Here is a 27,816-nt window from a genome sequence, read left to right as displayed (position 1 = left end):
AAATACAGTATGATGAAGTTAGGGAGAACTTTACGGCCAAATTGGTTATCTGTTCTCTCATGATTTTTGTACCAATCGTCGCTTGCTTAGCAGCACTCGTCGCTGCTGCACTTCTCGACCGTCTTATCGTAGTTAGCCAACCTATCTGGCCACAATTCTCGGTGAGTAGCTGCTAAATATCTTTTTATTTGCTGGATCTTTTCATAATCATTTTATCGAAGGATGAAGTACTACTCATGAATGTTGTTTTCACCTGAATTTCAAAATTCTTTGCTTCTATTCTAGGCTTTTCAAACCATTTGTTTCCTTATGTGGAAGCCGTTTCTTAATTTGTCTTTTGCTGGAAGCATACTCCTCGTAATACTTGTATTTGCTCGATGAAAAAAGGAATAAATTTTGGCAAATTTGTAATAATACGAAACCTGAAATGTTAAAATGCCGCACGATTTGTAGCGTGACCAGAATAGGAAATTTCGTGCGAACCGCCTGTGCTTTACTGCGTTGGCTGCGGCAAAATTGTTTCTGGCATTATGCACTCTAGCTTTGGTTATTTTCCTCGAGTATGAACATCAACTGGTTAGTTTTCATTAGTGTCATATTAATTGTTACCAACAAATCCGGTCTGAACTTCTCAAGCCAGAATGCTTCACGTAATCTGAGAAAACGGTTTTCATTTTCTACCTTTAATTCAATCCTCAACTCCATTTGCTGTTCCAGATGTTAAGTAAAGACCCATTTGTGTTAATCGCTCTCGATCACATTGCTGCGCTCTTGGCAATTGTAAGCGCAATCGTAGACATGCATTCGGCTGTCATCAGTAGACAACCCGCAGCTAATTATAAGGTATTGCTTTTTTTTATCCCTGAATTGATATGCATTTATCGTTTTTTACACCATATTATATCACAGCCATATCGATTGTTTCAAGCATATCAGACGTGGAAAATTGTTTCATAATTAATGAGATAAATAATAGGTTTGCAGGTTGCGATCGGAATATCTGTGATTGCAGCAGTTTGGTGCCTTAAATCATTAGATATTGAAATGTATCCTTATTACTACAATGATATTCAGATATGGCGTGGAGTAGACGCAGTTACTCGAAATGGAACTCAAAGTTAGCTCTCACTTTTCCCGTCATTGTGAATTGCAGTTTCTTTCTCTTCTTTCTTCTCCATCTTTTTTTTCATTACCTTCTTTTACAATGATTTGTTTCCTTTCTCCAAAAAATACTGGTAAAATAATTGATAGCTTTGTCGAAGTTTCATACTTTCCAGGTATTCCCTCTCATTCATATCACTTCAAAAATTTAAATTATGTTACTTCTAAGAGATATGCCACAGAAGTAGCCGTGATCTTCTTTTTACGGAAATTCTGGTTACTTTATTCTGTAACGATTATTGTTATCATTCTAAATTGTAGCACTATCAGTCCATAGTACGGTAGATCGAACTTATTTGATCATCATCATCGAAGGTATTTCGGTGACCCTGTTTGCTTTGCTTTTCGGTTCAAATTTGCTGTCTGCTGTTCAAGCTGGTAAATGTATCCAGTACGAATATTATAATGAAGATTCGATGATCCAAAAGAGTGTCTCTTTACAGAGCAGGTCTGTCTACATCATTTTTCAAATTGTAATTATTGGTTCTCACATATTCGCCAACTTCTAAATATTTTCAACTAAAATAATATTTCGGATTGGTTCGGAAGATTAGAAATGAACTGTAATTAGATGGGATTTTATTCGGTTCTGAAAAGTGAACAGAAGAAGTTGAAGTTGATAACTGATATTCAATAAAGGATAACAGAAAAAATGGGAAAGGTTTAGATTTAGGATGAAGGAAATCATTATTCGAAATTGTTTAATAAATAAGAAATGGGGAATGAGCTAGATGAATTCGTTTGAAATCCGTTGAAAAGATTCAGTGATTGTTGTAGATGCCTGGGGTTGCTGCATTTCATTTGGGGGATGTTACTGATGGTTCTCGTGGTACTTGGATTGATTGACGTACCTTGGAATGCAAATTATATTGGTGCTGATTTAATGTGGCTTGCTGTTTTGCTCTTTGTTACAGGAATATTACACATCACACATTCCGGGTAATGTTTTAATGATTGTTAGTTCAGTTCATCTCCTTTATAAAACTAAATTTTGTTTGAATCATCTTACCACTCCGAATTTCTGTGTGTTTTAAAATTCATTACTGAACAAGGTGCAAAGCAGTGTTCTTTCAATGGAATTGATTTTCTGTAGAATGTCTTCTTTGCTCTGATATCGTCCAGATGTAGTCGAATATTGTAATATTACAAAGGATGATAAAATACTTTATATTAATATGAGTATACTGAAATTGACATCATTATACCAAATATTTGGTTCGTTTTTTATTATAGCTCGCAGTTATCACTCCATTTTTTGCTTGGTTTTATCTGTTTCACATCCGCCCTAGAAAAGATGTGCTCAAGTATCAATCTCACATACCAATCCGCAACTTACCCGGCATTTCTTCATGGTCCTGAAGATGTATTTCTTGGGCGATTAGTTTTACATTGTGTGCAACTTACAGTGAGCTTTTCAACATCATTGTTTATGCCCACACTCGAAGTGATTAAAAAATTCCGCTGTGGTTTTGCATAGAATCTATGTAAATAATGATGCAGTATGAAGATGACGAGAAATCCATCTTTTTTCCAATTGTTCGAGAAATTCAGTTGCATGATTTACTTAAGTAAATGACAAAATTGTCAGGTCATTGACTTTTCTAATCAATAGAACAATTCTTTTTCAACTATTAGTATTCGCCATCTTATTCTGAAGAGGAATCCGGAACTGCATTTGAAATCATTTTCCTTGGAAATAGTTTGTTAAGCAGTCATATACATACATACACACATCTTATCAGTTTATTGACAAACGGTGTTTGTGTGATAGTAAATGTTCAGGGCTGTAGACCATTTTTAGGACTAATGTTTATTGGAAATTTCATCCTTCAAATTAAGTTCCAGCAATAAATATGAACTTATTTTTTATTCCAGATTTTATTCTTGGAAACCCTCACTGGATTCTTTTCTGTTGTCATATACGGTCGTGCATTGAGACAGCGATACCGCCATGCAGTGAAGTATTCCACATGTTGGCAATAATTTCTTTGTTATGCTGAGTTTGAAAATTTTGAGATGCAGTTATTTGGTTAAACTTTTAAAATTTAAACAGGGCAAAAGTTATGACACTTCATAGTACATAAAATTATGAAAAGCAAACGCAGTCTTTTATCTTTGTTGTTAAATTATTCTGTCAGAAAATTTATGTAAGGATAACTGAAATACAAGAGCTATTAGAAGAAAATGTGCGACGGAATACACGCAACCTTTGCGATTAATGAAAGTAGTAATGTAGCTGATATTTAGTAGAAAAGTAAATTTGGAATTCATATCGTCTGCTTTCTGGTTTGTTGTCACCAATAAATTAAGGTATGCACATAATATTACTTTTGGGCAATATGTTCTACGGCATAGTACTTGTTGGTTGTAACATTGTGTTCACACTCGGTTACTGGATGTTTTCTGAATCGCTGGTCCAGGTTCCTTTCTTCCAAATGGGTAATGGTCTGCTGGTGTTTGGCATTTCCATCTTGCAGGTACTTACGCTGCTTACGCTTTTTCCTTTTCTAAAATCTTAAAAATCAGTTGATATGGAAAATTCACTCTATACATTTGCAAGTGTGCAACGTTTTCCATTTCTGTAATTTTATTACTGTGGATAGATGTTTTATTTAGGCATTATCACTATGCTATCCGGCCTTGTTATTTTCGGTGACAACATTGAACGTGGTAGCTGCATCATTAGCTTTGTTCATGGTTAACTATGCCATATCCAACACCTACTTTCTGGTAATCACTTTTATTCCTCAAATTTGACATATTTTAGAAAATCCGGTGCGGTTTCGCATGTCCCAATACAATTTTCAGGTGACCGCTATCTGATATAATCGACTTTACCATTTTATGAATTTAATTTAGGCAGCGTTGTTGCTTACAGTTGAGGGACTTCGTTGGGTAATTATTGAAGCGGCTTTAATATTAACTACTTCTGCTGCTATTGCTTGTATTATATGCACATTTTGTTCCACGTTTGCTGTCATCGGGTTTGATTTTTAATCTTTCTTTCGATTAGAGGAACTTTTTACATTGTTAAGGACAGAAAGGAAAAACTTAATGCCGGAAGTTTCCTGCTTTTTATTGCGCGCAGATAGTAAATTGTGTTAAAATGCTTTAATGCCAAAACTGACGGGACATTCAATACACCATATCTTCCTTAGTGGCCAAATGCTTCTATACATCGACGACGTTTCCAAAGACGAATCATACTGCTAGCCATTTTTTTTTTTGACTTTTCTTTTTAGTTCAAAAATTGATTTGGTTATTGATAGAAAGATTTGAAGTCTTAGTTCAAGTGTTGCCGGACTTTTTGAAGCTCCAGGGAGTTTTGAAACTAGCAGTCAAATGATAATCCATGATTCAAATATGTACTTTCTAAATATCTGAAGAAATTGCACCTTATTTGATGTATAATTCCTTTTAAAATCAGCTTGTTCCTTTTGCATAGTTTATTATTAGCTCGAAAAAAAAACCTTCATTCACTTTTAAATTCATAGCAATTGAAACTTCTTATCTTCCACCTGCTGCGAAAATTCTGATTGTGGTTCAGTTTCTTGTACACGATACATTGGAAGCCTACAAGTAGCACATCAACCATCTTACTGTGTAATGAGAACAACTATGGTACTCTGCGAACATTGATCAGTCCGCAGCTTCAGGTATTTCGTTATATATTTAATGTATAAAGCTTAAATATTTATTATTTATCTTATTTGTTTGTTTCGACTAACTTTCGGTAACAATGATAAATATTTTGAAAATGACATCATCAGCTGACTGATTTCTGTTTGTGCCAGTCGTGAATATCAATTACGATAGTTTCTGAAATGGTCTTTCAGTCGATTAGCTTAGATAAGACACTAAATTAACATTTGAAAAAATTCGGTAGTTTAAACTGGAATAAGAGCATGTTGATTAAGTATGCTTGACTACATCGTACTTTATTAGAAATACGAAATATTTTCATTTCATCCCTTGAAAGGTAATAATAAAAGAATTTCAAGTTTTCGATCGAGATTTAGACACCACCAGTTCGACACATGGAGGAACAATCGATTTATTGGTCAACAGATGAAAATCCATGTTATTATCAGGCCTCGAAGCGTTACTACGATCAACCTTACAGGATCGACTCTGGGCACGTTTTTTTCATGTTTTCGATTTTATTGTTTCATAAAACTTTGGGATCTAGTAGTTTTTGAATTAGTTCTGATGTTTGTCAGAACCATTCCCGTATCGAATTTGATTGTAGTTCCTTTATTATCTCAGTTTTTTTTTTTCGGATGCTTTTCAAAACGAATTTTTTATCATTTTGCAAAGCCTTTGAATTTGGATTGTTTACACTGGATATGCTGCATAAAATCAACTGTAACTTTGCTATTGTTTTGATGACGAGTTTGTAATCCCTTAATTAGACGATTTTAAAGTAACTCAGGAATTCAAACCTGTGTATATGACTTGCAGATTTTATGGGTATGCGCTCGTCAACCCACAAATGTTCGATTCACCATATGCCGTGATGGGTGCAGATAGTAGTGGTAGAGTTGATTCCGGACGGTATTTTCGAAGCGTCAGTTCTTCCGCTGCACAAACAAGAATTGGGCATATTTTTAGCTAAGAGCGAATTTACTGCCGGAATGATTAAGGTTGTATGAAACAGGACAATTCACTGCTGAATACCCTGCTGTTCTTCAATTTGATCGTGATAAATCTTCAGATTTATTTCTTCCTAGCAGTAGTTCCTCGTATTTTAGATCTAACTTCAATTCAAGATTTAAACAGGACTTCGGATAAATTTATATGCTTGGATCGAGAATCTGAAGTTAGGTCTATAGATGATTATGAGGCTGAAATTTACCACCAAATTATTGGAGAGATCTGAAACTTTAACTCTCAACTTGGGTACCATTAATTCACTTAATTCTAGTTGGCTACTGAACCCATACAGAGATCTTTCTTTTAATTTCTGAACAAAACTTTTTCCCCTAAAATTACTAACATACCAGGCCCTAATTTCTTTCCCTTTTTTCTATCAATTTTATTTCGTTAATATTGTGATAAATATTACCGTGCTTTCAGTGAGTTCCCTCTCTTTGTGCTTAATTTGTCTGTTATTCGTTCAAACTTTCTGAATGCTCAATATTTTCCAATACTGATAATATTTTCCTTGTGTATACATCGACGTCCCTACTTCATCCTAACTTACCAATCGTAAATTTAAAAGAAGGTTGGTAAAAGGAATTTTATAAAAAGTAAAAATGTAATGTCCTAGTAGTCTCATCAAGACTGTTGAAATATATATATATTTAGATTTTAAAATCTTATTGCAATTTTCTCGTATGGACCTGATAACTTCGTCAAATTATTTCGTTTAGTTTCAGTTAAAAGTTACTTTCAATTTTTCGAAAAAAAACTAATTTCAGACTTTGTTGGGTCAATTTTCAACTTCAGCAACTGCCTTCCAAATTTTTGTGTCCTCCAGAATTTGTTTCAAATTTCTTAATTTATACAACTTTTTTTTCGGTGTAGCCAAATTTTCGTGACTCACATCAGAAATTGCAAAATCGCTTCTGTCGAAGCTGAATGCTTTTTAGATTTGTTAGAAATTATAAATTTCTGAAGATCAACTCTGTATATTCTGCTTGCTAGTGTGATGATTCTTTCAATTGATTTTAAATGTTCTCCGAGAAATTATATTTCGCATCATCATCGTTCCTATTTTTGTTTGTATTGCTTTTCCCTTTTTCAACAGGGGTCAGTAACATTTAGGAGAAGATATGTTCGAGCTCCACCAAAAGTGGAAAAGTTCATTACTTTACACCAATGTTGAATGTTCATATACTTCATGTTTATTACATACTGCCCCTTTTGTTTTTTCCTTGTGGTAAACTGCCAATTTGCTGCTTTTTACTTGATTCATCAAGTATATAATGATCTTATTTTGTTTGTTTTGCTTCCTTTGAGTATACTTGATGAATTGATCCAATTTAAATGTAATCTGTAATGATACAATCAGAAGCATATGTGGCATAGTTATTTTCCTTATTCCACTTAATACATAACATTTAAGGCAGTGTTTCGCAAGTTGACACAATCATATTAGCTGTAAAATCCTCATTACACAGTTAGGCGTTTTCGACATCGATGAAGTTTAAGTTGCACGGGGAAAGCATCTGATGAGTTACTGTAACTAATGTTTCGGATAAGACACAGTTGATGTTGTTTGGGTATTTGCGAACAGTTCTTAATCTGAAATGGGTAATTACTGTCACAGTTCGATTATTGGAAATGTGAAATTTTCTGCCTCATAAACGCTGTTAAACATGAGAGAAGACATGCTAAATAATATTAAATAATGAAAAACATACAAATGAAAGACTGGTGGGAAGTGTGATGTCGCATTGGCCATTTTTAGACTATTTGTTAATAAATGACAAGTATGAATAACATCTGTTAAGAAGCTGTTGTAACTGATTATAATCATTCCTACCATAACTCACATCACCATGACATGATGAGTGAGAATAATTGCCTAGTGCAATCCATTTACTATTTCACCTATGATATTCCTTCTTTTCTGTCGTACAGAAAAATTTCCAGCATCTACTGATGCACGAGGTAGTGTGCATCCAAGAATTCTCAGAATATTTACAGAACATCCAGGAATTCTCAGAATATTTACATCCATCGAGAAATTACCGGTACTACAGAGAAAGGTTCTATATACGTGATTCAAGAATTGGTTATTTGCTCTTTAAGGAACCAAACGGAGAAAAAGATCTGATGGGAGGAAAACCCACTGAGAAATCGTATCTGATCTGTGTTGTTGCTTTCTTCTTGCAAAATATAGCTTCAAGTATCTTCAGTTTTTTATTTGATTTCTTACAAATTCTTCTGCACACTCCACGTCCCTGTACCTCGGCTCTGCGATGATATTGATCAATTCGGACCAAACAACCACTTTTGATAATACCGTTCATTTTGTAGCTTGAAGTTAAACTCTTTTATTTCAATAAGTCTGTCATACAAATGATTGAGCTTCATAAAATAGTTAGCGAGAAATTTATACTTATGTTTGTAAATTTCAGTCCAAAACACACTTGGCTGCGATAATGCCCACTTTGCTTTTATCTAGTCTCGGATAAATATTAAACAGTGACTGCTCACTCATAGAAATAATCAACAAAGCTTGACAGATGAAAACAGCCAACTTCCAATTCATTTGAACTAACAATGTGCGACTTGGAAAGTAAACAGCACTTTTATTTTCCTTATTTCTTTCAACAAAATCTCTGAATGGAATAAGTACAAGCGAATTACACTCATATTTTCTATGGAATCTCAAGTTCGGGATCTTCCACTGATTTCTCTGTATGTTTTTTTGGTTTCATTTTTACATTCGTTTTCGGTAGCATTGTCACCATCAACATCTCTGATGATGAGACATCTGTATAATGTGAATTTATTATAATAACTTCTACGATTATCCGTGTTGCGATCATTCGATAACTATGCATGCACGCGACACCAGCTGGATCAATCCGCCAGATACATAGATGGAATTTTATCACAAAGATTCATGACTTTACTCTCTTGTACCCTAGGTATCATGATTTTCTGTTCGTAAACATAGCTAAAATCTTAGGAGAAATATTCGAGGATATTGACCATGACATTGTTCTTCGTCAAAGAATGTAAATGCATTTATAAAACTGCCTATTTTTAACACAAATATGAATCGTTTAATCCTGATTGAAATTTTAAGCAACTTCTTCATAACTCAATATTATGTTGAATTTTGTTGTTACTGACGTAACGCTGTCTCAGTTTTCTTAAAACCAATAGGAAGCGATGCAAGGATTCTAGCTGCTTCAGAGTATTCTGTTTCTATACACAGTTGCACTACTTCTCAATGCCAAACAGTCAAATTGAGCAAAATTTTACACTGTCAAACGCCATAGAAATTGACATAAGACGAGGAAAGTCGAAGGGATATACAAATGACCCGCAAAACATCAGATGATGTATTACATCACGAAACTTTTGTGATCACATTGAACGAAATAGCACAACAAAACAATTCATCTGGCGAGATTTGAGATGATTTGTCGTTCAGAATAATGAGTGGCTTTATCTGTAACAGAAGCCTTCCAAAAGTTCATCCAAACTCCTTATTATTTTTAGAAATGACAATTTCCAAACTTCAATTATATCTCAAAAAGCTTTTTAAAAAAATCACCTTGTGCGCTCCTTCATAGCGGAACAAAAGTTGGAAGTTAGCATGAAATGTTTCCTGAATCATTTCTTGTTTTACAGGTTCATTACTGAAATTAGCAATTGCTGCTGGTGCATAGTCATTTTCGATCGAGATAGTATCCGCCGGTGATACAGTAGTTATTTCAACCGCTTCTTCCTGACAAATTCAATGACTGTTTTAACTTTAAAGAATACTTTCCATCACGGAAACTGCCAATCCATCTCGAAAAAATAGTAAGAAAAGCTTGGAATATGGAAGAAAATATCGGTTATCCTACTCCTAATAAGGTAAAAAGCAAATGTTAGAGAATACAAACGAAGTTTTGAAACAGAAATATGAATCAAAGAGAACAATGTAAAATACCTGCGCTATGTGAAACGGTATACTTTCAGTGTTAAGCACAATCATATTTTCATTACTTTCAATGAAGGACCCATTTTGTAAATCGCGGTAACACTGGAGCTGTATTAAACCACTAAACGAACGAGTGTCTAAAAATGATAAAAACGCATTAGAATGAATGATTTTTCTTTTATTGCGATATCAAAATCAAGAAACCAACTAATTATGAAAAACAGTACGACAAGGATAACAACATTATAAAAACTGCAATGTTAATGAAATGTCTATATTTATCATTATCTCATTTTATACTTTGCAAAGCTGCGAAGATAAAATTATTATCAGCTTCAGTAGAAACAAGATTAAACAATTTCAAATTCTGCGAACGTTACCGTTTGTAGGAGTAATTAAACTTAAACTGAGCTCGATTATTTCACCGATACCAACAGTAATTTCATCGTCACTTAAGAACGGCATTCCTTTGAAATTAGCCTCTGAATTTTGGAAGTTAAATCAGAGATACAAAACACTTTCATTATTCTATTTCTGAAAGCAATAAAAAATCCCCGAATTCATCTCTAATTTATTGCAGTGTTCTGCAGTAAATGATAATTTTTAATGAAAAAGATATATCGACACCACATCCGAGTAGTTCAGAAGCTCTAAAAGGCGCCATCGGCATAATATTGGAAATAATCCTAAACGAATAAATTTTAAGTCTTGCATTCAATACTACTTTGAAAAATATTTGAAGAGCAGTGAATTGAGAAAGCAACGTCTAAAAAACTTGTTTCGCTTTACCAAAAAAAAAAAAAATTGTCCTTAACAAGGAAGCGGTTATTGAAAATCCACTTGCAATTTACAAATGACAAATTATTACCCGTGTTTATGAAATGCAAATCTTAAAAAAAACAAGACACTACTCTTAAAGTAGAATGAAACCGTTCACTGATTAATAAGCAAAGTACTTACGAACAGAAATCACCGGTACAACAAGTTGTTTGAGTAATGAAACGGAAGAGAGCAAAGGTCCGACAGGTACTGATCCTGAAAGACTTGAACTAGAGATAGACCAACGAATATCCAGATGCCAGGAAACATGACGTTCTAGAATTTGCCGTAACCGTTCCATTTCCTGCATTTGCATCATATAGGATGCCCGACTGGCTGCTTCTTGAAATGCATTTGATGATACTTCGGAACAGCATTTGCATAGCAGCGGTACTCTGAGAAAGTAACTATTGAAAGGTTCTTTCCTCCAAAAAGAAAAAATGATATTAAGGGCAAAAAAGCCGAATCAACGATAGTAACATATTTCCCCAAGTTAAGCTTAAAATCAAGGGGCATTGACGAAATGTGACCCAACATACATTTCTTTTATAAGATCAAAAAAGACTAGAAAAAAACTTCCATCAGCAGTATTACTAACAGTCTAAAGTATGCAGGCTAAACCACTTGGTTAAATTACCTGCAAAACTCCTTAGGCTGTACGCCGATCACTCGATCCTTCCCATAGGTTAATTCAGCATCCCATTCAGTATTATTTGTCACGTCCACAACTACATATCTCGTTGTTGGTCCATCACCAGGCAATACATGCCAAGCAGCAACTGTTACCGCAGGAACGATTGATACCGCCAAAGGTAATCGACATCGTCTTTCATACTGCTAAAAATCATATTTTTTGATTATATATATATGCATTGTTATATATATATGTATATATATATATATAACAATGAATAGAATTAATGTGATTCTGCTCCTACACTTTTGAGAAGCATATAAATTTAAAAAAAAATGACGAGAGAGATTGTTTTGAAAAATCATTAAAATTACTTCTCCGCTTGGGCCATCAATGTCAGCTCGATAATAAAAAATGAATTCACAAGTTAATAATCTCTGAAATTACGAAGGAAATCAAATAAAATTGCCAAGTTTGGGAAAAACTATTTTAAATTGAAATTTGCAGTAATAGTTGACTCTATTTATTTACTTTACCATATATATTTATATGTTTATATTTATATTTACGTTTACATTTATTTATTTGTTCAATTAATCCAACTAGTTTTTTTTTAACTAATGTATTTATATAACTCTATGCATTCTAAGTTTCCCTTATGTTTTGTTTCCTTAACGGATCTAATCAGAGAACTGGAAAAAATTATCAGATACCCCGGTAAATGGTATTCGGTCATGCGTTTCCTCCGTAGATGGGGCATCGTAAACAAAAACCTCTGCTTCACTGTTTCGCTCCTTTTGTGAACCATCTTCAGCCATAGCCGATGGATCAATTCCGAAAATTCTGGATGATAATAATATGTACATCACTCGACACTTTTCTTATGAAGTCAAAAGCTCAAGAAACGTCATTCCAAAGTAAATCATTGGAAAAGAATTTGAAAATACTGAGTTTTATTTACTTCAGTCAAAGTTCTAGCCTCAGAAAAGGTTCTACAAAAAATCTGGACTTCAAGAAATATGATTCAAAATGCAAGATATGCTGCTAACATATAACAAATCCAAGTTTTACCTAAATTTGATTTGTTTCCTTTCCAAGGGTTCGATCCGCCTTAACTGAGCAGCGCTATCGTTATCTTCCAGCCATTCAGTGCTAGCAATTTCAATCATACATGGACCACCACAAACCTAAAGGAATAGGAAAATTAGAATCCTTCATTCTGTATTTGCTAGCCATTTCTGATTCGCCAAACGCGAGTTTGAAAAACTGTTTTGATGAATCCAAGATCGTTAAAAGAAATGAATGTTTACGAAGTCACCTTGCAAACTGCTCAAGAGATGTGGAAGATTTTTTCAGTCCAATCCCGAAATTTAAGCTAAGAGGTATTCTCTTACATGTTAAAGCCTAACGTTCATATAGGAAAACAGTGTAGAGAAAATACGCCTTGAACACTTCAAAACGTGAAAGGCGAATAGTTGCCGTTAAATTTCAAAAAATAGCATACCTTCGGTTGTCGAATGACCAAATTAACATCCCGTATTGCAATAATTTTACTAGTATTCACCAATGATACATTGTGTTCGAAGCTAAAAGAAATGACGCATTGTTTCACTGCTGAACGTAGTGTGTCATTAGTACTATATATATATATATATATATATGAATACTATAACGGATCCTATTACACGACAAAAGACATACTGGAAATGAGTTTTATCAATTCCTATTAAAAATTACTATGAAACAACAATCAGATTTGTTTCTGTTCAGAAACTTCAAAGAAACACATGAGAAGCACAGGTAAGCATTTCTCGCTTCTCTCATTATTACATCGTCCCCTTCCCTTCATTCCGATATCCTTTTGAAGCGGTTATAAAAATACATCCGAATGATTATAATATAAAAACTATTTTGGAACAAAAAGAAAAAAAAAACGTTTGTCCAGAATAAACAGTTATTTCAGCAGTTGGCTCAACGTCGTCTTCAGAGATTGGAGCCCGGCTCAGTGAAGTTTTCAGTTCCAAAACAGGTAAAGCCGGTAATATCTGCAATAGATAAAATAGAATGCACACAATGAATCCTTTCCATTAGTCATCCTCTAAATCTGTTTCTTTCTTAGCATCCATCCGTCCTTCACATATCCCTTTTTGTTTTTTTGTAACCTAAACCAAATGAAAAGGAAAAAAAAGAAAGCAAAGGAACAAATAAACCTCAATATCAAACATTGATGAGAGCAAGCCCTTCGATTTTACGCGTTCCGGAAAATCCCGTAATCTGCAAACATTACGCACACCCAATATTTCACACGAATAACCGGTTATAGTGAGTCGTCCCGATTCCCTTGAAAGATTAAGATATAGATCGAACTCAAAAGCAGTGCTTTAGAAGTCTTGAACTCACATGATTTTTCTTGATCCCCCTAACTTTTGCAACAAGTTTTTAGTATTTCAGCCACTTGAAATACAGACAATTTTTGTGTACTGAATCCATGAAGCTTTTAAATTTAAATTTCTTCAAAGTTTTGAAAGGGAAAAAATCAGAATTCTGAACATTTATAACGTACATTTAATAGAATATCCGGCTTAGAGCTACAGAAATCAATAAACTCGCCTGGGTACTCCAATGAGTTTGAGATCCACAGCTTCCGTGTTGCCACCACATGCAGGTAAAGTGAGTCGTACAGGGATTGGCTCAAAAGCGCAGCCTTCGGAGAGTAATTCGAGGTTGGATACAGATAATTCGCATGGCAGACAATTAATTACCGAAACGGAAACCTCGCAAGCGCAATCTTGAACCCACGTAACTATAAATTGCTGATAAATCATTCATCTGAAAAAAAAATTAACAATTTCACAAATACCCCCTCCCCGCACCCCACAAAAAAAGCTAATACAAAATATATCTTTGCTTTATTTACTTTTAACAAAAAAATAATACACCAAAGAAACCTTTCGAAGCAATTTCATGTTGAAATGGAGAATATATAAATATGTCGGAATGAAGCTTTGGTCGAATAACTGTGGCAGCAAGGTGTCCCGGAAGTGGACAGACCGCGAACTTCCTGCAAATTGAAATGCCGTGTCTCAATGACAAATGGCGCAGTTTTTATGCAGTAAGGGAACGCGTAGAATAAAAACATTATGAACCCTTTGTAATAGTGCATAAATGAAATATCTATTCATCAAATCAATCGTGGTAAAGGATAGCATTTTCTGTTTCTTCGAAGCTATCAAAATCGATATATTATTTCTTATAATAGGAAAAAGTGAATTAGAAACTGTACTCAAGCTTTGGGAAACGTATCATCTGAATTGGCGGTATAATAAGTCCATGCTGGGGTAATGAAATATGTTGATTGAGCTGGTGCTGAACACCCCGAGATGTTACTAATTTGGTCAGTTCCCCAAGCATTTGCTCGGATGCTTCTTGATCCATGTAATCGTAATAGACCTTAAAAATGCTTTTATGAGTGAAAATTTTCTTAAGATCATTTTTTAATAAAAAGATTGAATGAAGAAGCAGCAGACTGAAAACAATTTTTAAAAAAAATGTTGGAAACTTTTTACAAGTAGGATTTTAGGCATGGTTTGGGTTAGAAAAAAGAAAGGTTCGTCGTTTGCCAATCACAGTAGTTCAATTTCCTCCTCTCCTAAAAGTCGAATTTTGAGAAAGTTCCATATTTGTTTATTTGGAAAACCAAGAGATATAATTTGAAGTTGGGGAAATGCGAGATACTTGAATAATTTTCCCAGCCTTGAAGAGGATAGCTTTCAGTGCTGTACAATTTCAACCAATTTCAACTGCTGTCAATTCTCCTCCTTCCTCCTCCGCTCCCCCTTTCTTACTCGAAAAAAGTTCCATTGCTTATTAGGCTGACAGTGGAACACATGTAGAAAATGTCAAATGATTAAAACAAAGGATCGCATTAGAAACCTGCAAAATATAGCACAGATGGCGTATAGCTGCATCATAATATTCAGCACGTAATGCGCTCATGAACACTTCATGCAAAGCTCTTCTCTGAATATGTACCGGCCCTAATCTCACTAAATCACTTGAGAACTCTTTTGGATTCTCAGGCATCCCATAACCAGTCAGTGTTCTGTATAATACCGGATACACTTGTCGATAGTCTGCGACACTGCGATTCCCGCTTTCTGCCATATGTAAGCGAAACAAAACCCCTAGACGAGCAAAAAATGCACATTTCCGATTAAAACCAATCTGAAATAGTTCTATCCACATAACATCCTTTTTTATGTCTTTAAATGGATTTATAACTAATGAGATCAGCTAAGAGAGGCTGTTTTATTATATGACCAAGGTTTTCATTATATCGTAAAGTTCAGAGATTAGTGGAATTTAATGAGTCCAACTGATTAGCATGCGAAAGATAAAAAAAATCCATGAGAAAATTCATAAACAACACCGACTTTGCGGTACACTTCTGCAGAATTGAGACATATCAGAGCTTTTGTGAAATGACCAAACTGATTAAAGCTGTCATCAAGATATTTACCAATATGCTCTCTTATGAAACCCTAAAATATTATACAGCAGAAAATATTCCACAAAATTTGGATTTCAACAGCCCACATCCAGCAAGTCTGGAACTTCTAGAAGCAACACATCGAAACTGTTGATCGCAGTTTATCTCTCAAGTCAGGTCCACAAGTTTTTTAAAGCAGTGTACATTGCTAAGAAGATATAATAATGTTCTTATGAATGCTTCCTCTAATAATTTTAATCGAAAAGAGTCTCTGAACTTTGAAATGGGAAATTTTTTTCCAACCTTCTGCGGAAATCACAAACCTCCATATCTACATATAAACGTTGATATCGAAAAACAGAAGCAGCTTTCATCATGCATTCGTATTCAACCCATACAACGAATGAAAATCTTTCGTAGCTTTCCAATGCAGCTTTGAATTTTTCAATAATTTCCATATAACTGATCCCACACTTCCCTGATCTGTAGCAGTGACTTGAGAAAAATTTTCTGCAGATGTTAACAAAATAAAATGAATTCGAAGATTAAACATAAAGGAAGTTAATCAAACACCTCAATAATCTAGTAATTCTCCAAAAAAATGCATACAAGATGAAATTCTGGGAATTTCTTAGAAAACCTGCAAACATAGACTAGGTATAGACAATCAAAATGTCTAACTTATTATAAGCTGATCCACTCCAACGTAATCGGAAAGACTGACGAAAAGAACGCTCATCAAAACTTTGAATTTCTCCTAATGAAGACAAAGTTTTTAAGGAACATTCTTCATCCGACCAATGTCTCTGATGTCCAGCCGAAGCACTTCAATAGTATATTACAAATACATTATATATTATGACTGAAATAGCGCATCTTTTTCGTTGATTTATTCTGTTACTTTCAATTTAACTTACCAATTTTTAAAAGCGTATAAAAATAAGTAATAACTGTCTAACTCTACAAGAATTCGAGAACGCTCTTGTAAGAGAGTAGTAATTAACTCTGGGACTTATTTTGTCTTAATTTTGGAATTCGCAAGTCAATGATTCCTCGAAAAACTTACCCGGTACCATACTCGCTTGTTCTACGCGTCGAAAGAATCCGTTCGGAAGTCATTGTTGAAATTCGTTGTATTCCACTAATAGAAGCGTATTCTTCTGTTAGATCATACTTTGCTACTATCGCTGCGCAAGCCCAACCTTCGTAAGCAGCTAAAAAATGTTCACACACATTCGCGAAAGCCAGGTGTGTTGTATGAGGATTACAGTTAGTCAAGATTTACAGGATTTAGTGAATCATTCAGTGAATCTCCGAATAAAACTGATCTGCTTCCAAACTTCAGAGACTGACCCTGATCTCAGAAGTCCACGAAGCCGATTGCTGGAATTTTATTTCTTCTTTTAACTAAAGTCTCAAAAATACGTTTGATAAAATCATAAGCGATTTCTATCGAGCACATTAAAACACATACCAGCAAGCCAAAGTAAATCATTAGCCTGTTTGAGGAATTCGATCGCTGACTGGTAGGAATCCATTGCTAAAGTGGGCAACCCTGTCATAAGTGTGTAATCAGCAACTTGTTTCCGAAGGCGACCAATGCATTTTTTCCTAAGTGTATTTTGGTAAAAAAAACACTTTTTTGTAGGAGAGTTTGATCAGTTTAATCTTCGAGAGATTTACGCATATCTAGGTGACAAGGAATGAGTCAGCAGGTTGGTGCATTTTCTAGTAAGAGTTTTAGCTTAAAATTGCTCTATTTGTGATATTCGAAACTTTGGAAAACAGCAGCAAAGAATGCTAGAAAAAACAAAAACAAAATAAAAAGCTTTACACATTACTATGGAACGACTGTTGCAAGAGAAAAGGAAGTGGATGACAGAAGGTAAGTTTACGACAATCGTTTAAACATTTGCCAAAATTATGTGATGGGAAAAATACGCCACGATATTACAGAGATACTACATATAGAAAAAGCACCAACCTGTATATTTTGCTGGTTTTATTTTCCAAGCCTTGACGATATTTCTGCTCGTCAATTAGTGCCGGACATGCTGGGCATTCCAGCTTTTCGAAGGAAAGATCAAGCCGACGACTTTCCAGAACGTAATAAATAGAGCGTAGAAAATCTCGTATACCTATTTCCAGTGAATCAACATCATCAAGAGTTTTGAAACAAAATAGTTCTCGCGAAGACCACAATGCTTTTATGGATTCCTGCAGATCACACGCGCTTTCAAATAATGGGACATACTCTCAGATCAATTAGGACCTTGATTTATGATCTTATCAGACTCATTAATAGCCAGCACCCCAAATAGGTGCAGTTCCTTTCTCACTTATTCAGGAATTAGGCAATCTTCAGGATAATTCTTATCTCCTCCGGCAAAGACTAGACTGGACTTCATTAGGCCCAAAAAGGGAATTCAATTTGAGAGGTTTGAGTTAATTCTCTATTAAAACTTTGATCTCTATTGCCCTGCGAAAACTACTAAGATATGACCTTTTCTTTATGCTTTTTTACGGAAGAAAATTTCGAAGCAAGCAAGCAAAAAAAAAAAACATACTTCTGGGTACCCGATAACAATACATCGCGAATCCACAACAGTTGACGCATACTCAGTCTATAACTATCAATCGCAATTTTTTAAAATAATTTTTTTCCTCGATTAACAATTTTGTTTTTGAATTAAAATTATTAACACAGAAAATCGTTTTAAACGATTCATATTCTAAACTATCGAATCGTTTCCAGAAATCGAACATGAAATGTGGTTGCTTCCTTGAATTTTTTGATTCTTCCCGAATTTTTTTGCATAACAACGACTCTCTCTTCCAAATAAGTGATACCTTTACAAAGTCGTATTGGTCCTTGATTTTTGCAAGAAAATATATTTTCGGATTTGAAATGTTAACTCTATGATCTGCTGTAGTATCTTCATCGGAAAGTTGCTGTGATGCTTTTGCTCCCTCATCTTCAACTGGTGCTTGAACAACGCCAATAAATCCAACGATACGACGATGAGCCTAGAACGACTTCTGCAGGAAACAAATCAACAGACAAAATAAAATATACAGTTTCGTCTTTTTTTTAAGAATAGACTAATTCCAGTCTCATATCCTATCTTAATAAGCAAGCAGTCGCGCTGAGGTTTAAGAAGCAAACTGTGCCGTAGGGAAAACAAACAGCCATGGAATTCAGCGTATGTTTGATGTTATCAAAAAACAACCTGAAGTTCGCCAAATCTGATCAAATCTGTATTGACTGTTGCAATAAAATTAACAACGAAAATCCTTTTCGGGTTATCTGATACTGCAAAAGTGATTGGAAACAAAAAATAGAATACATAAAGAAAAGTTGGAGCAAAAGTTTTATTTTTGCTCAAAAATCTCACTTGGATGAAGGATCAACGATTATTAGAGGAAACAGAAGCAAAGATGGAGTTCTATGAGAATGTAAGCCTAAACTAGGCCGACATATGATGTTAATGCCAAACTAGGTGCTTCTATGAAGCCGACGCTAGAAATGGCAAGAACGCAGAGAAAGGATTTGCCCTTTAAAACATATTCTTCATTTGCTATAACTGCTAGGTCATCAGCGCAGTAGCTAAGTGATTTAAGAAATTGACGATTAATGTGAATATTGATTTAAGAAAATGAATGGTTTAAGAAATTGCCAAATGATTTAAGAAATTGATGATTAATGTGAATATTGTGCCCAATGGCCCAAACGGACCAAACTAGATGGACCACCCTCAACTTGGGATGTATAATAAAACCTTGCAAGCACTGCACTCGCTGTAATCGTTCCAGAAGGCAATTAAACAAAGCCGGTGATCGAGGACCGAACTGCTTAACGTAAATAAGCACTCGACAGTGATCCTCTACCGTTGGAACTGATGCTTCCAACATTTCGATTTTCGCGTAACATTAACAACTGATTCACCGACTGCAATGACTGGACTGAACAATATGTTATGGGTTCGTTGAAATTCTTAAATGACTGAATTAATACGCGAAAGTCGGAGTTCTATAATATTGCAGCTCCCACTTGAAAGGGAACCGCAAAATGTTCGTCACTAACTCTCAACAATTTTCTACTTACCAAAAGTTTCGCTTCATTCATGGCCTATTTTCAATCTTAGAACGACAAACAAAAATCACTGTACCTACGACCAATGATTTTCTAGCGCAATGATTCTTCAGCCCTAGTCAACAAAGAAATCATTTCGTACAACGAGGTCGTTACTCAATCCTTTTAAAATCAAAGTAAATTTTTATTCCCAAAAATCGAAAATGGGATACAAGAAGCAAAAGAATCGCTTTGAGGAAATGGATACATATTAAAAAACTTCATATCCCATCTAAAATGAACCTTAATAAATATGTCATTAATTTTAAACTGAATAACAATCACTGAAAACCTCCGAAATTTAGAATCTCAAACATTTTATCAGGAAAGTGGAGCTTGAATATAAATTTTTCTTCAATTACAGCACTAAGGATATCTAATAATTATTTCATTCATATTTTATGGAAATCTCGCAAGTATGGGCAATGTCTAAATCATTCAGGATAATGTAAGCTGATAATTCGTATACGGCGAACAAAATATAAATAAAAACTAAGAAAAAACATGACATTATAAAATAAAATACCCATAATGAACGAATAAAAACAAGTTTAACCAATACAATAAATGATTACTGCTTCATATTTCGAGAATCCAAAATCAGTAACTACGATGATAAATGAAAGTACAAACAATTCACTATCGAAAGAATCGCCCCGCAATACAGAATCCCTCCAACAATACTTTAACGTGAAGTTAAAATCCCGTAAACTAATATTTGTTTAATGATCGTGTAATACACAGTAAAGAAAATAATAAAACCAACATTTGCAAAATCAAAAATAAATCACCATTACTGTAAACTGAAAGAAACAAATATGAAAAACATAACATTAAGAAAAAACAGATACCACGGTCCAATCTTGTTTTCAGTTAAGGTCGACTAAATAAAATGGAATCACAAAACAATTCTTGTCCATGTCCACGGATTTTTAACTTGAATGTACGAAGCACACACTCCGATATGCAGAATAAAATAGAAAATATCCGAAAAACACTTAGGACAATTGATAATGGAAAATTATTTTCAACTATCTTAAGATAAAATTTTCTGTAAAGTCCAAAAGAAATCCTTCTTAAATTCGTGCCCCCAGCATAAAATATAATCTTATCTCTGAAAAACATAATAGCAGGATTATATATCTTCACTTAAAGGAAAGGATACTTCATGTTTCAGGACCCAGCAACAAAATCCTTACCCATGAGATGGCAGAGTGCCGGGTGTATTTGTGCTATAAAACTATGAAACTCTTGAAAAACAAAAAACTCCAAAAAAAGAACTGCTACCAAAAAAAGACTTAAAGAGACAATCACAAGACAGCATTCAGATTCATTAAGCGAAATCAAAGGATGCAGCACTATTTGAAATGAAGCGTCGATTGCTTGAATTTGATTTTTTCGACGATTTGCTTGTTTTTGACTCCGAACTTGAACTTTCTGCTGCCAGCAATAACGCATAAGATGAGCTATCCCTGTTGCCTTAAAAATAGTAACTAATTAACTAAAAGTGTTCCTATTCATTTATATACCAAGAATTGACTCGGGTTAGAAAAAGCACTGGTCGAAACTTTGATGCTGAACTAAATCAAATGAATTTAAAACCACAATGAGCACTGCACACTGAAGTATAACCTTAATATTAAAATATATTAAAGGAAAAATTTGTAGGAAAATTCGTAGGTCAAGAAAGCAACCATCCATCACGAATAAAATGATAAAAGCTATCTTTGAATTTTGTAATTACAAAAGCCATCTTTGACTTTATAATTCATCTTTAGCTGTCCAATAAATCTGAGCTATTTTTTATAGGAATAAGTTTCTAGACTTAGTTCTTCTCTCATTCTTACTAGTACTTCGGAACCATTTTCCTACATTTTTCATGCTCGGTGCAACCTTCTTCCTTTTCGGTTATTCTCTTTACTATTTCCTACTCTTTCTTTACTATTTCCTACTCGTATAACTTCTCCGACAAAAATAGTTATCTCCAACATTTTGTTCATAAGTTCCTCTGCGGAATGGATAAAAGACAAACGATACAAAACTTGAATAATGAGGGAATATCAGTTCAGTGTATTTCCTGTTGGTGCCGTGCTGTCCATCCATTCTTGAGAGGCTAGTAATGACAACTATTTCACCATTTGTTGACTGCTTCAATTTACTCTCTTGTGGAAAGGTTGATTGATAAAAAATATTAAAAGTGAAAGTAATAAAACTTAAGTTTTCCTGGCAAAAGTTGCCAGAACACATGTGCCGCAGAGCTGAACTTCTCTACTTGTGCCAAGGTAAATGACTACTGCACATAATGCATTGCCAGAAAATCCGCTTGCCCTTCTACTCGCCCCCTTGGAGAGTGTTTTGCAAAGATTTTTATTAAAATCGAGTACCAACTCGATTTTAACGGTGTCTCCATAAAAAAAGTATGAAGAAAAATTACTATAAACAAAATATATTATATGTAAGTATATTGAGGAAAAAGTAAATTCTTACTTTTGACATATCCGTTAGATTTAGTTTCATTCAATCTCCTTTCAGTATTGACGGCAGCTTTACGTGTACGCCTTCTCTTTCGATAACGATTATTACCTAGAATATTTACATATGTGATGGTAGACAATATTTCACTAAAAAATATACGAATATTAAATTTAACTAAACCTATAAAAAGGAACATGCAAAAACATACGAATAAAAAAGAGGTAGAGGGATAAGAAATACAGTACACTTCAATGTCACCGAAATCATTTCTGGAATCAATTTAAAAAGTTAAGTTGAAAATTTTACTTATATTGGAATCTTCATACGAAGTTTGCAAACTTTTTCGAGCAATTAAGAACGTAATAAGAGTAAATAATAATACTGACAACAATGCAAAATAAAGCACCGACCAAGCTGAAAACATAAATATCGTTTTGCACAACAACCTTGCATCAAACTCCTTTTCAATGTTGTAATAAAATAATATAAAACTTTCCCTGAGTGACAAAAAAATCAAGGATCATGTAGGACTAGTGGACAATGAATGAAGCGGTTTTTCAAAATTGTGATTATAACAAATCTCAACAGCAAAAAGCAATACTAATGATAAAAATATGTAAACTATAAAGCTTAGCAATAATTGGCTTATCAGGGAATTTCCAACTTAATATTTTTATAATCAGTGTCAGAGAAAGAGATTAATAGCTGTTTCCAGTATTGAACGTATACTATCATTAATCACTGGAGCTGCTTTCTGCGCTTTCCATATTACTGTCTGCTACTGGAGTCACAGTTACTTCTAAGAGAAAAAAATCCTTGTACCGGCTATGAATAATAAATATACAAACATCGCTTTGCTTTAAGATGGACAACAGCAAAGTACGCAAGCTGTCACGGCTTGCAATATTTTCTCTCTGATTAACATTCTTTCGTTCTGCCGCAAAAATACGATCAGCAGCAGAAAGAAGATAAAGATCAATTTGGATGGATGTGTTTGGAATATTGAAAATAATGTTGATAATTTAAAATAAGTTAAATCTCTTACTAGTTTCGTGATTTATTACCATCTTCAATATCATTCAATTATGACTATTTACTGTATTTCCAAAACAGACTAATAGGGAATTAAATATATCCAAAATAAGTGTTAAAAAAAATAGTGAAAAGCTTGCCACAGTCTATTCTGGAACCAAAAACGATGTAAGATACAAGACTTGGCATCCAATATCTGTCGCAGTCACACTCTTTTGTGTAATTATTGCACATACCGTGCCCTGAGCAATTTCGAGTACAATCTGTCATGAAATTTTACAATGACAAGTCTGACTTTCCATTCTTTATTTTTAACAAATACGTTTGAAAAATAATCAATCTTTGAAGATAATTATTAATGTGCTTCATGTTACTACTTTTTTGTAATCTAACTCCGAGTACTATAACATTAATTCCATTCAATGACAAATTATGAGAAATGGAGAGTGGTTACTGAACTAAAACCACAGATGTCAGACGCGTCTATATGAATATTACACATTTGAATAGTCAGTTATTTGAGAAAGTATTAGTAAAACAGATAACTTACATAAAGCATCAATAGAATCAACACTGAATCCTGTCATCAGAGTCGTTTCTGAACGTAAAATCTTGACAATCTCCCATGCTTCTATAATCGTTACTTTCTCACTCCTTTGTTGTGAAATTCCTGCCATACTTCTCTCTAAAAAAACATGTATTACTAAATTTGTTCAGTAAAATCATCGACTGCCCAAAAATTCAACGCAAGCAATGAAAATCCTTCATAAATTTCTTCGCATAAAAAAAAAATTCCACATGGTTAGCTGATTCACATTTGCGAGAAAAATTTCAAAAATTCATATGAGCTATCAGTCAAAATGGTTAAACTACAAATTATTACTTGAAGGAAATGCGATATTAACACGTTCAGCTTGGAATACGATTCGTATTCGGCCTGTACTGAAATCTTCATCAATAGATGAAAATACGACTACTACGTCGTTTGCTTCTTCTATCTGTAAAATAATTTAAAACAAGATTTGTGACAAAAATGTTTCTATACGAATTCCTTACATGCACTCTTTTTTAAAGCATTGTTCAAGAAACTTTATGGACATCAAACGATTTTTCACCTGTGCGAAAAATCAGAAAAACCGATTTATTTGATCTCTTCCCATAAATCCGTAAAAATGTTAATCATAGACATTAAAAAACACTGGCCAGTGGGACCACTCAAATCAACAACAAGGAGTACCTGCGACGAAAGAGTTGCACTGAGCCGTTCTTCGAATTTATTTTTAACACGATATGTAAATTCACCAAATTGCTTTTTTAAGTACATTTCCACCGACTGCAGATGCGGCATACCTAGAAATTATCATTTTCTATACAGTTGAAAAATATCCACTAGAAGTACACAACTACCTCCAAATTGCGGGAAGAGTGATATCCAGTGGAAAAGGTATTCAAGATAATGTTAAAATATTTCACAAAAGAATAATTAGTATCTCAGAACGTGATAGAGGGTTGAAAAGGAGCATAAGCAATGAGAATTTTGACCATAAAAAATCTAAAAAGTATTTCCATCAACTCGCTCTGCCAAAGCTTCATTTGCAGACCTAGTTACTGAAGGAACTCTTTACGAATATGAAACCAAAAAATAAATACGCGTGGTCTAGAGAACTGAATTCAAATAATAAATTTACTTGCCTACAAAAATAGTTAATGCGACGGTTGTTGCATTCATTACATCCGAATGATCCCAAACCGCTAAATCAAACAAAAATGTGCCTGGGACTAAACCAGTCAATATCGCCACTGATTCCACTTTCGAATTGCCTAAGAATGTCTGAAAATTATGAAGACAAGGATGTAGAGTTAGTAAGAATCCTTAAACAGTCCAAATGAAATCCTAAAAAATAGTGTTTGGGAGTGAAATAATGCAACATTTACAATACAAGCTGGAACATCATCGTGAGCAGTCCACAGCCATCGAACTATTCCGGCATCATCTGAGGATTCACTTCCATTCAGAAATGCCACGCTTGCTGGTAAAGTAATAGTCAAATCTTTCGCCTTTGCTACCGGTGCTTCATTTTTGCCTAAATACTTTAGATTATACATTATATTCACACATTACCGTAACAAAGAAGTTTTAGAATTTACATAATTAAACAAATAATGGGACGTAAAATAAAGAACGTGCAAATATGAATAAAATGGTAAGGATTTCAAGATTCAGCATGTAATGTTAGGACAAAAAATCTTAGAATTTCCCAAAATTCGCCACCAAAAACTTTGAAAGGACCCATTTTCAAGCTTACTTCTGATAAGAATAATATAAGCATCATCTGAACCCCAGAGACCGCCATCGTCAGTGACATTTAAACGAAAGCGATAAACTCCCTCTTGAAATCCAAACAACGTACACTTTGATCTATCCTGATTAACAATTTTCAACATGTTCGGTCCACTGAAAATTTAAAAATGTAAAGGAATATTATATTCAAGGTAAAGTTAAGTGAGTATAAAACTAAAAAGTTGAACAACTGAAACCAATGACCTTCCTACTCTCCCGGCCTACTCTTCACCACAAGAAATTTGATTTTCCAGCTAACTTATTTTAAGAATATTTTAAAAACGAAGCGAGCTATCTTTCTTAACTATTACCTTCTTCGATACCACTAGTCTCAGACCTGTAAGAACAATAATAAAAAGCAAGGACACAATCTTTTATCTCGAATAGAGTAGGAATATATCAATCTTCATTCCCAGTCTTTTTTTTAGCTTTCATTCTTGCGCAAAATCGTTTATACTTTTTGTCCTCCAAAAAAAAAGGAAAAAATAAACTCTTGAGGAACTGCATTCCTATGAATCAGAAACAGTTGAATTGGTGGCTCATGCTTCCAGTTTATCCTCCCCAATTCTGGAAAATCCTGGACGAGTTGAAGCTATCCAACACTGGTGAGTGGTAACATTTTCTTAACCGTTAATCGACATAAAACCTCTTATGCCATGAAATACAGGCTCCATCTCCCACAATTTCGAGAAAAAATCAAAACAGTTTAGTAACGACAATACATAAAGAGTCAGTAGCTTTTCTGGCTTAGGAAATGTTCGGTAGGTGATTTGCTATTTCAGAAACAAACATTAAATAAAAACTAAATAAATTGCCTTATTTGGGTCCAGTTATAAGATAAAATTTGTCCATCATCTTTGACATTCCCATCAAGAACCACTGACTCAGTTGGTAGTTGAATTGTTTGATTTCCACCAGCATAAGGTACTAAAAATAAAAAGAATTTCAAGAAAACAAGAAAAATAAAAAATAAGACGAAGATTTGATCCAACACATCGGAGAATTTTTGACTTTAGGTCTTAGTAGCCAGAGTTGAAATTTATTGTTGATGCTTTAAGGTACCTGAATAATTTTATGCAATTTTATCTTTCAAATTTGTCATGAGAAAATATTTTCAAACTAAAGAATTCAAAAACCTTTTATGATGTTTTGTCCCATTCGTTAAAACGGTAATATAAAATCTAAATAGCGCGAAAATAATCAGCTCCAATGCCCTTACTTTAAGTGGAAAACAGTAATTGGAAAACAGTAATCCGAATAAAGGATAGAAAACAATAGCAAACAATATGTGTAAACCTACATATAAGACCTATATATAAGTATTACGGAAAAAAGAACCCCAAATCAGAAAAATAATACTTGGAGCAGAATTGATAGCTTTATTCACTAAAATATCAACAGTTGTCGAATCATTCTGTCGTTTACTATCTGCAACTTCTAGTCGAAAAATGTATGGTCCAACTTTATCATTTGCTTGCAAATTCGTCAAAAAAAGCATCGGCGTCGATGACCCTGGAAAATGTTCCGAGAAAATTCAGAAAACAGAAAGTTTAAGCAAATGAATTTAATAGTTTAAAAATTTTAAACACATATTTGAACAACACAATTGAAAGAGAATTCTTATTAATCAAAATTATTCAATGTTTAAAAAAGCAAAGATTTAGATTGTCCCACCCAAACTTTTACAATAATGAATCCTGTAAACTGAAACAAGTATAATAGATTTGTTTTGCCTCGCTTAGGATTAAAAAAAGGAAGCAGTTGCGAATACATGACTCGTTTCTTAGAGAATATTCCTGCCCGCTTAAAGATAACGAAAAAAGATTCAGCATTTCCTGGATATGTCAGACAAGCAAGCTATACCTCCTTCCATGAAGAAACGAGAAAAGCGGTATCCAGTAAATACTTCCGGTTTTCCTCAGAAGTAAGGTGAATAGGAATTAGAGAAATTACTGAAAGGAATAAACTTCGCCACCTTATCATATTTTACGTCATCTCTGATTACTTTGGAAATAGACTTCGCTACCTTATCATATTTTATGTGTTCTGATATAAGGCTTTTTCTTTTTCTTTTTTTTTTAAATTTACCTTCTAGTACGAAAGGGCGAGACATTTAAAAGATATA

The 27,816-nt window shown here is 34.0% G+C and overlaps 5 protein-coding genes across 5 annotated transcripts in view; 1 reads left to right on the top strand and 4 right to left on the bottom strand.

Moving 5' to 3' along the window:
• The window catches only part of LOAG_16984 (hypothetical protein), a gene marked incomplete at its 5' end in the record, with an annotated part of 7,262 nt that extends 1,260 nt beyond the window's left edge, over nucleotides 1-6,002 (top strand). Inside the window, 13 exons of the mRNA XM_020449639.1 lie at nucleotides 454-576; nucleotides 718-843; nucleotides 985-1,117; nucleotides 1,423-1,609; nucleotides 1,939-2,100; nucleotides 2,395-2,566; nucleotides 3,037-3,133; nucleotides 3,472-3,638; nucleotides 3,778-3,891; nucleotides 4,021-4,145; nucleotides 4,709-4,817; nucleotides 5,181-5,300; nucleotides 5,594-6,002. Of these exons, the coding sequence (XP_020306816.1) occupies nucleotides 454-576; nucleotides 718-843; nucleotides 985-1,117; nucleotides 1,423-1,609; nucleotides 1,939-2,100; nucleotides 2,395-2,566; nucleotides 3,037-3,133; nucleotides 3,472-3,638; nucleotides 3,778-3,891; nucleotides 4,021-4,145; nucleotides 4,709-4,817; nucleotides 5,181-5,300; nucleotides 5,594-5,776 (1,818 nt within the window). The 3' untranslated portion in view covers nucleotides 5,777-6,002. The remainder of the gene's footprint in view (nucleotides 1-453; nucleotides 577-717; nucleotides 844-984; nucleotides 1,118-1,422; nucleotides 1,610-1,938; nucleotides 2,101-2,394; nucleotides 2,567-3,036; nucleotides 3,134-3,471; nucleotides 3,639-3,777; nucleotides 3,892-4,020; nucleotides 4,146-4,708; nucleotides 4,818-5,180; nucleotides 5,301-5,593) is intronic.
• Nucleotides 6,003-7,275: 1,273 nt separating this feature from the next.
• Nucleotides 7,276-8,138, bottom strand: LOAG_03608 (hypothetical protein; the record flags this gene model as incomplete). The annotated part of the gene is made up of 2 exons (XM_003139145.1): nucleotides 7,276-7,407; nucleotides 7,959-8,138. 2 exons carry the CDS (start codon nucleotides 8,136-8,138, stop codon nucleotides 7,276-7,278), a joined length of 312 nt encoding a protein of 103 aa, XP_003139193.1.
• Nucleotides 8,139-9,190: 1,052 nt separating this feature from the next.
• LOAG_03607 (hypothetical protein) lies at nucleotides 9,191-19,666 on the bottom strand (the record flags this gene model as incomplete). Its single annotated transcript, XM_020446369.1, has 26 exons — nucleotides 19,491-19,666; nucleotides 18,942-19,024; nucleotides 18,562-18,738; nucleotides 18,279-18,335; nucleotides 17,696-17,928; nucleotides 17,186-17,322; nucleotides 16,778-16,925; nucleotides 16,393-16,536; nucleotides 16,035-16,194; nucleotides 15,656-15,763; nucleotides 15,156-15,446; nucleotides 14,506-14,672; nucleotides 14,171-14,283; nucleotides 13,833-14,025; nucleotides 13,433-13,562; nucleotides 13,158-13,267; nucleotides 12,727-12,808; nucleotides 12,294-12,409; nucleotides 11,936-12,065; nucleotides 11,597-11,659; nucleotides 11,226-11,425; nucleotides 10,730-10,983; nucleotides 10,150-10,251; nucleotides 9,779-9,906; nucleotides 9,398-9,571; nucleotides 9,191-9,292 (listed from the first exon to the last, which is right to left on the bottom strand). Exons 1-26 carry the CDS (start codon nucleotides 19,621-19,623, stop codon nucleotides 9,191-9,193), a joined length of 3,735 nt encoding a protein of 1,244 aa, XP_020303278.1. The 5' UTR covers nucleotides 19,624-19,666.
• A 1,510-nt stretch (nucleotides 19,667-21,176) lies between these two features.
• LOAG_16983 (serine-type protease inhibitor) lies at nucleotides 21,177-25,795 on the bottom strand (the record flags this gene model as incomplete). Its single annotated transcript, XM_020449638.1, has 8 exons — nucleotides 21,177-21,322; nucleotides 22,331-22,426; nucleotides 23,901-24,035; nucleotides 24,234-24,348; nucleotides 24,588-24,700; nucleotides 25,043-25,181; nucleotides 25,286-25,434; nucleotides 25,657-25,795. The coding sequence occupies 8 exons, from the start codon at nucleotides 25,793-25,795 to the stop codon at nucleotides 21,177-21,179; spliced, it is 1,032 nt and encodes a 343-aa protein (XP_020306815.1).
• A 698-nt stretch (nucleotides 25,796-26,493) lies between these two features.
• LOAG_03604 (hypothetical protein) lies at nucleotides 26,494-27,189 on the bottom strand (the record flags this gene model as incomplete). Its single annotated transcript, XM_003139141.1, has 2 exons — nucleotides 26,494-26,618; nucleotides 27,051-27,189. 2 exons carry the CDS (start codon nucleotides 27,187-27,189, stop codon nucleotides 26,494-26,496), a joined length of 264 nt encoding a protein of 87 aa, XP_003139189.1.
• Nucleotides 27,190-27,816: the final 627 nt, after the last annotated feature.

The sequence above is a fragment of the Loa loa genome (genome assembly GCF_000183805.2).
Source record: "Loa loa unplaced genomic scaffold supercont3.32, whole genome shotgun sequence".
In the NCBI taxonomy this organism is placed as follows: Eukaryota; Metazoa; Nematoda; class Chromadorea; order Rhabditida; family Onchocercidae; genus Loa; species Loa loa.
Note: the sequence above shows the minus strand (reverse complement) of the source record. Positions and strands in the feature narration are given on the sequence as shown.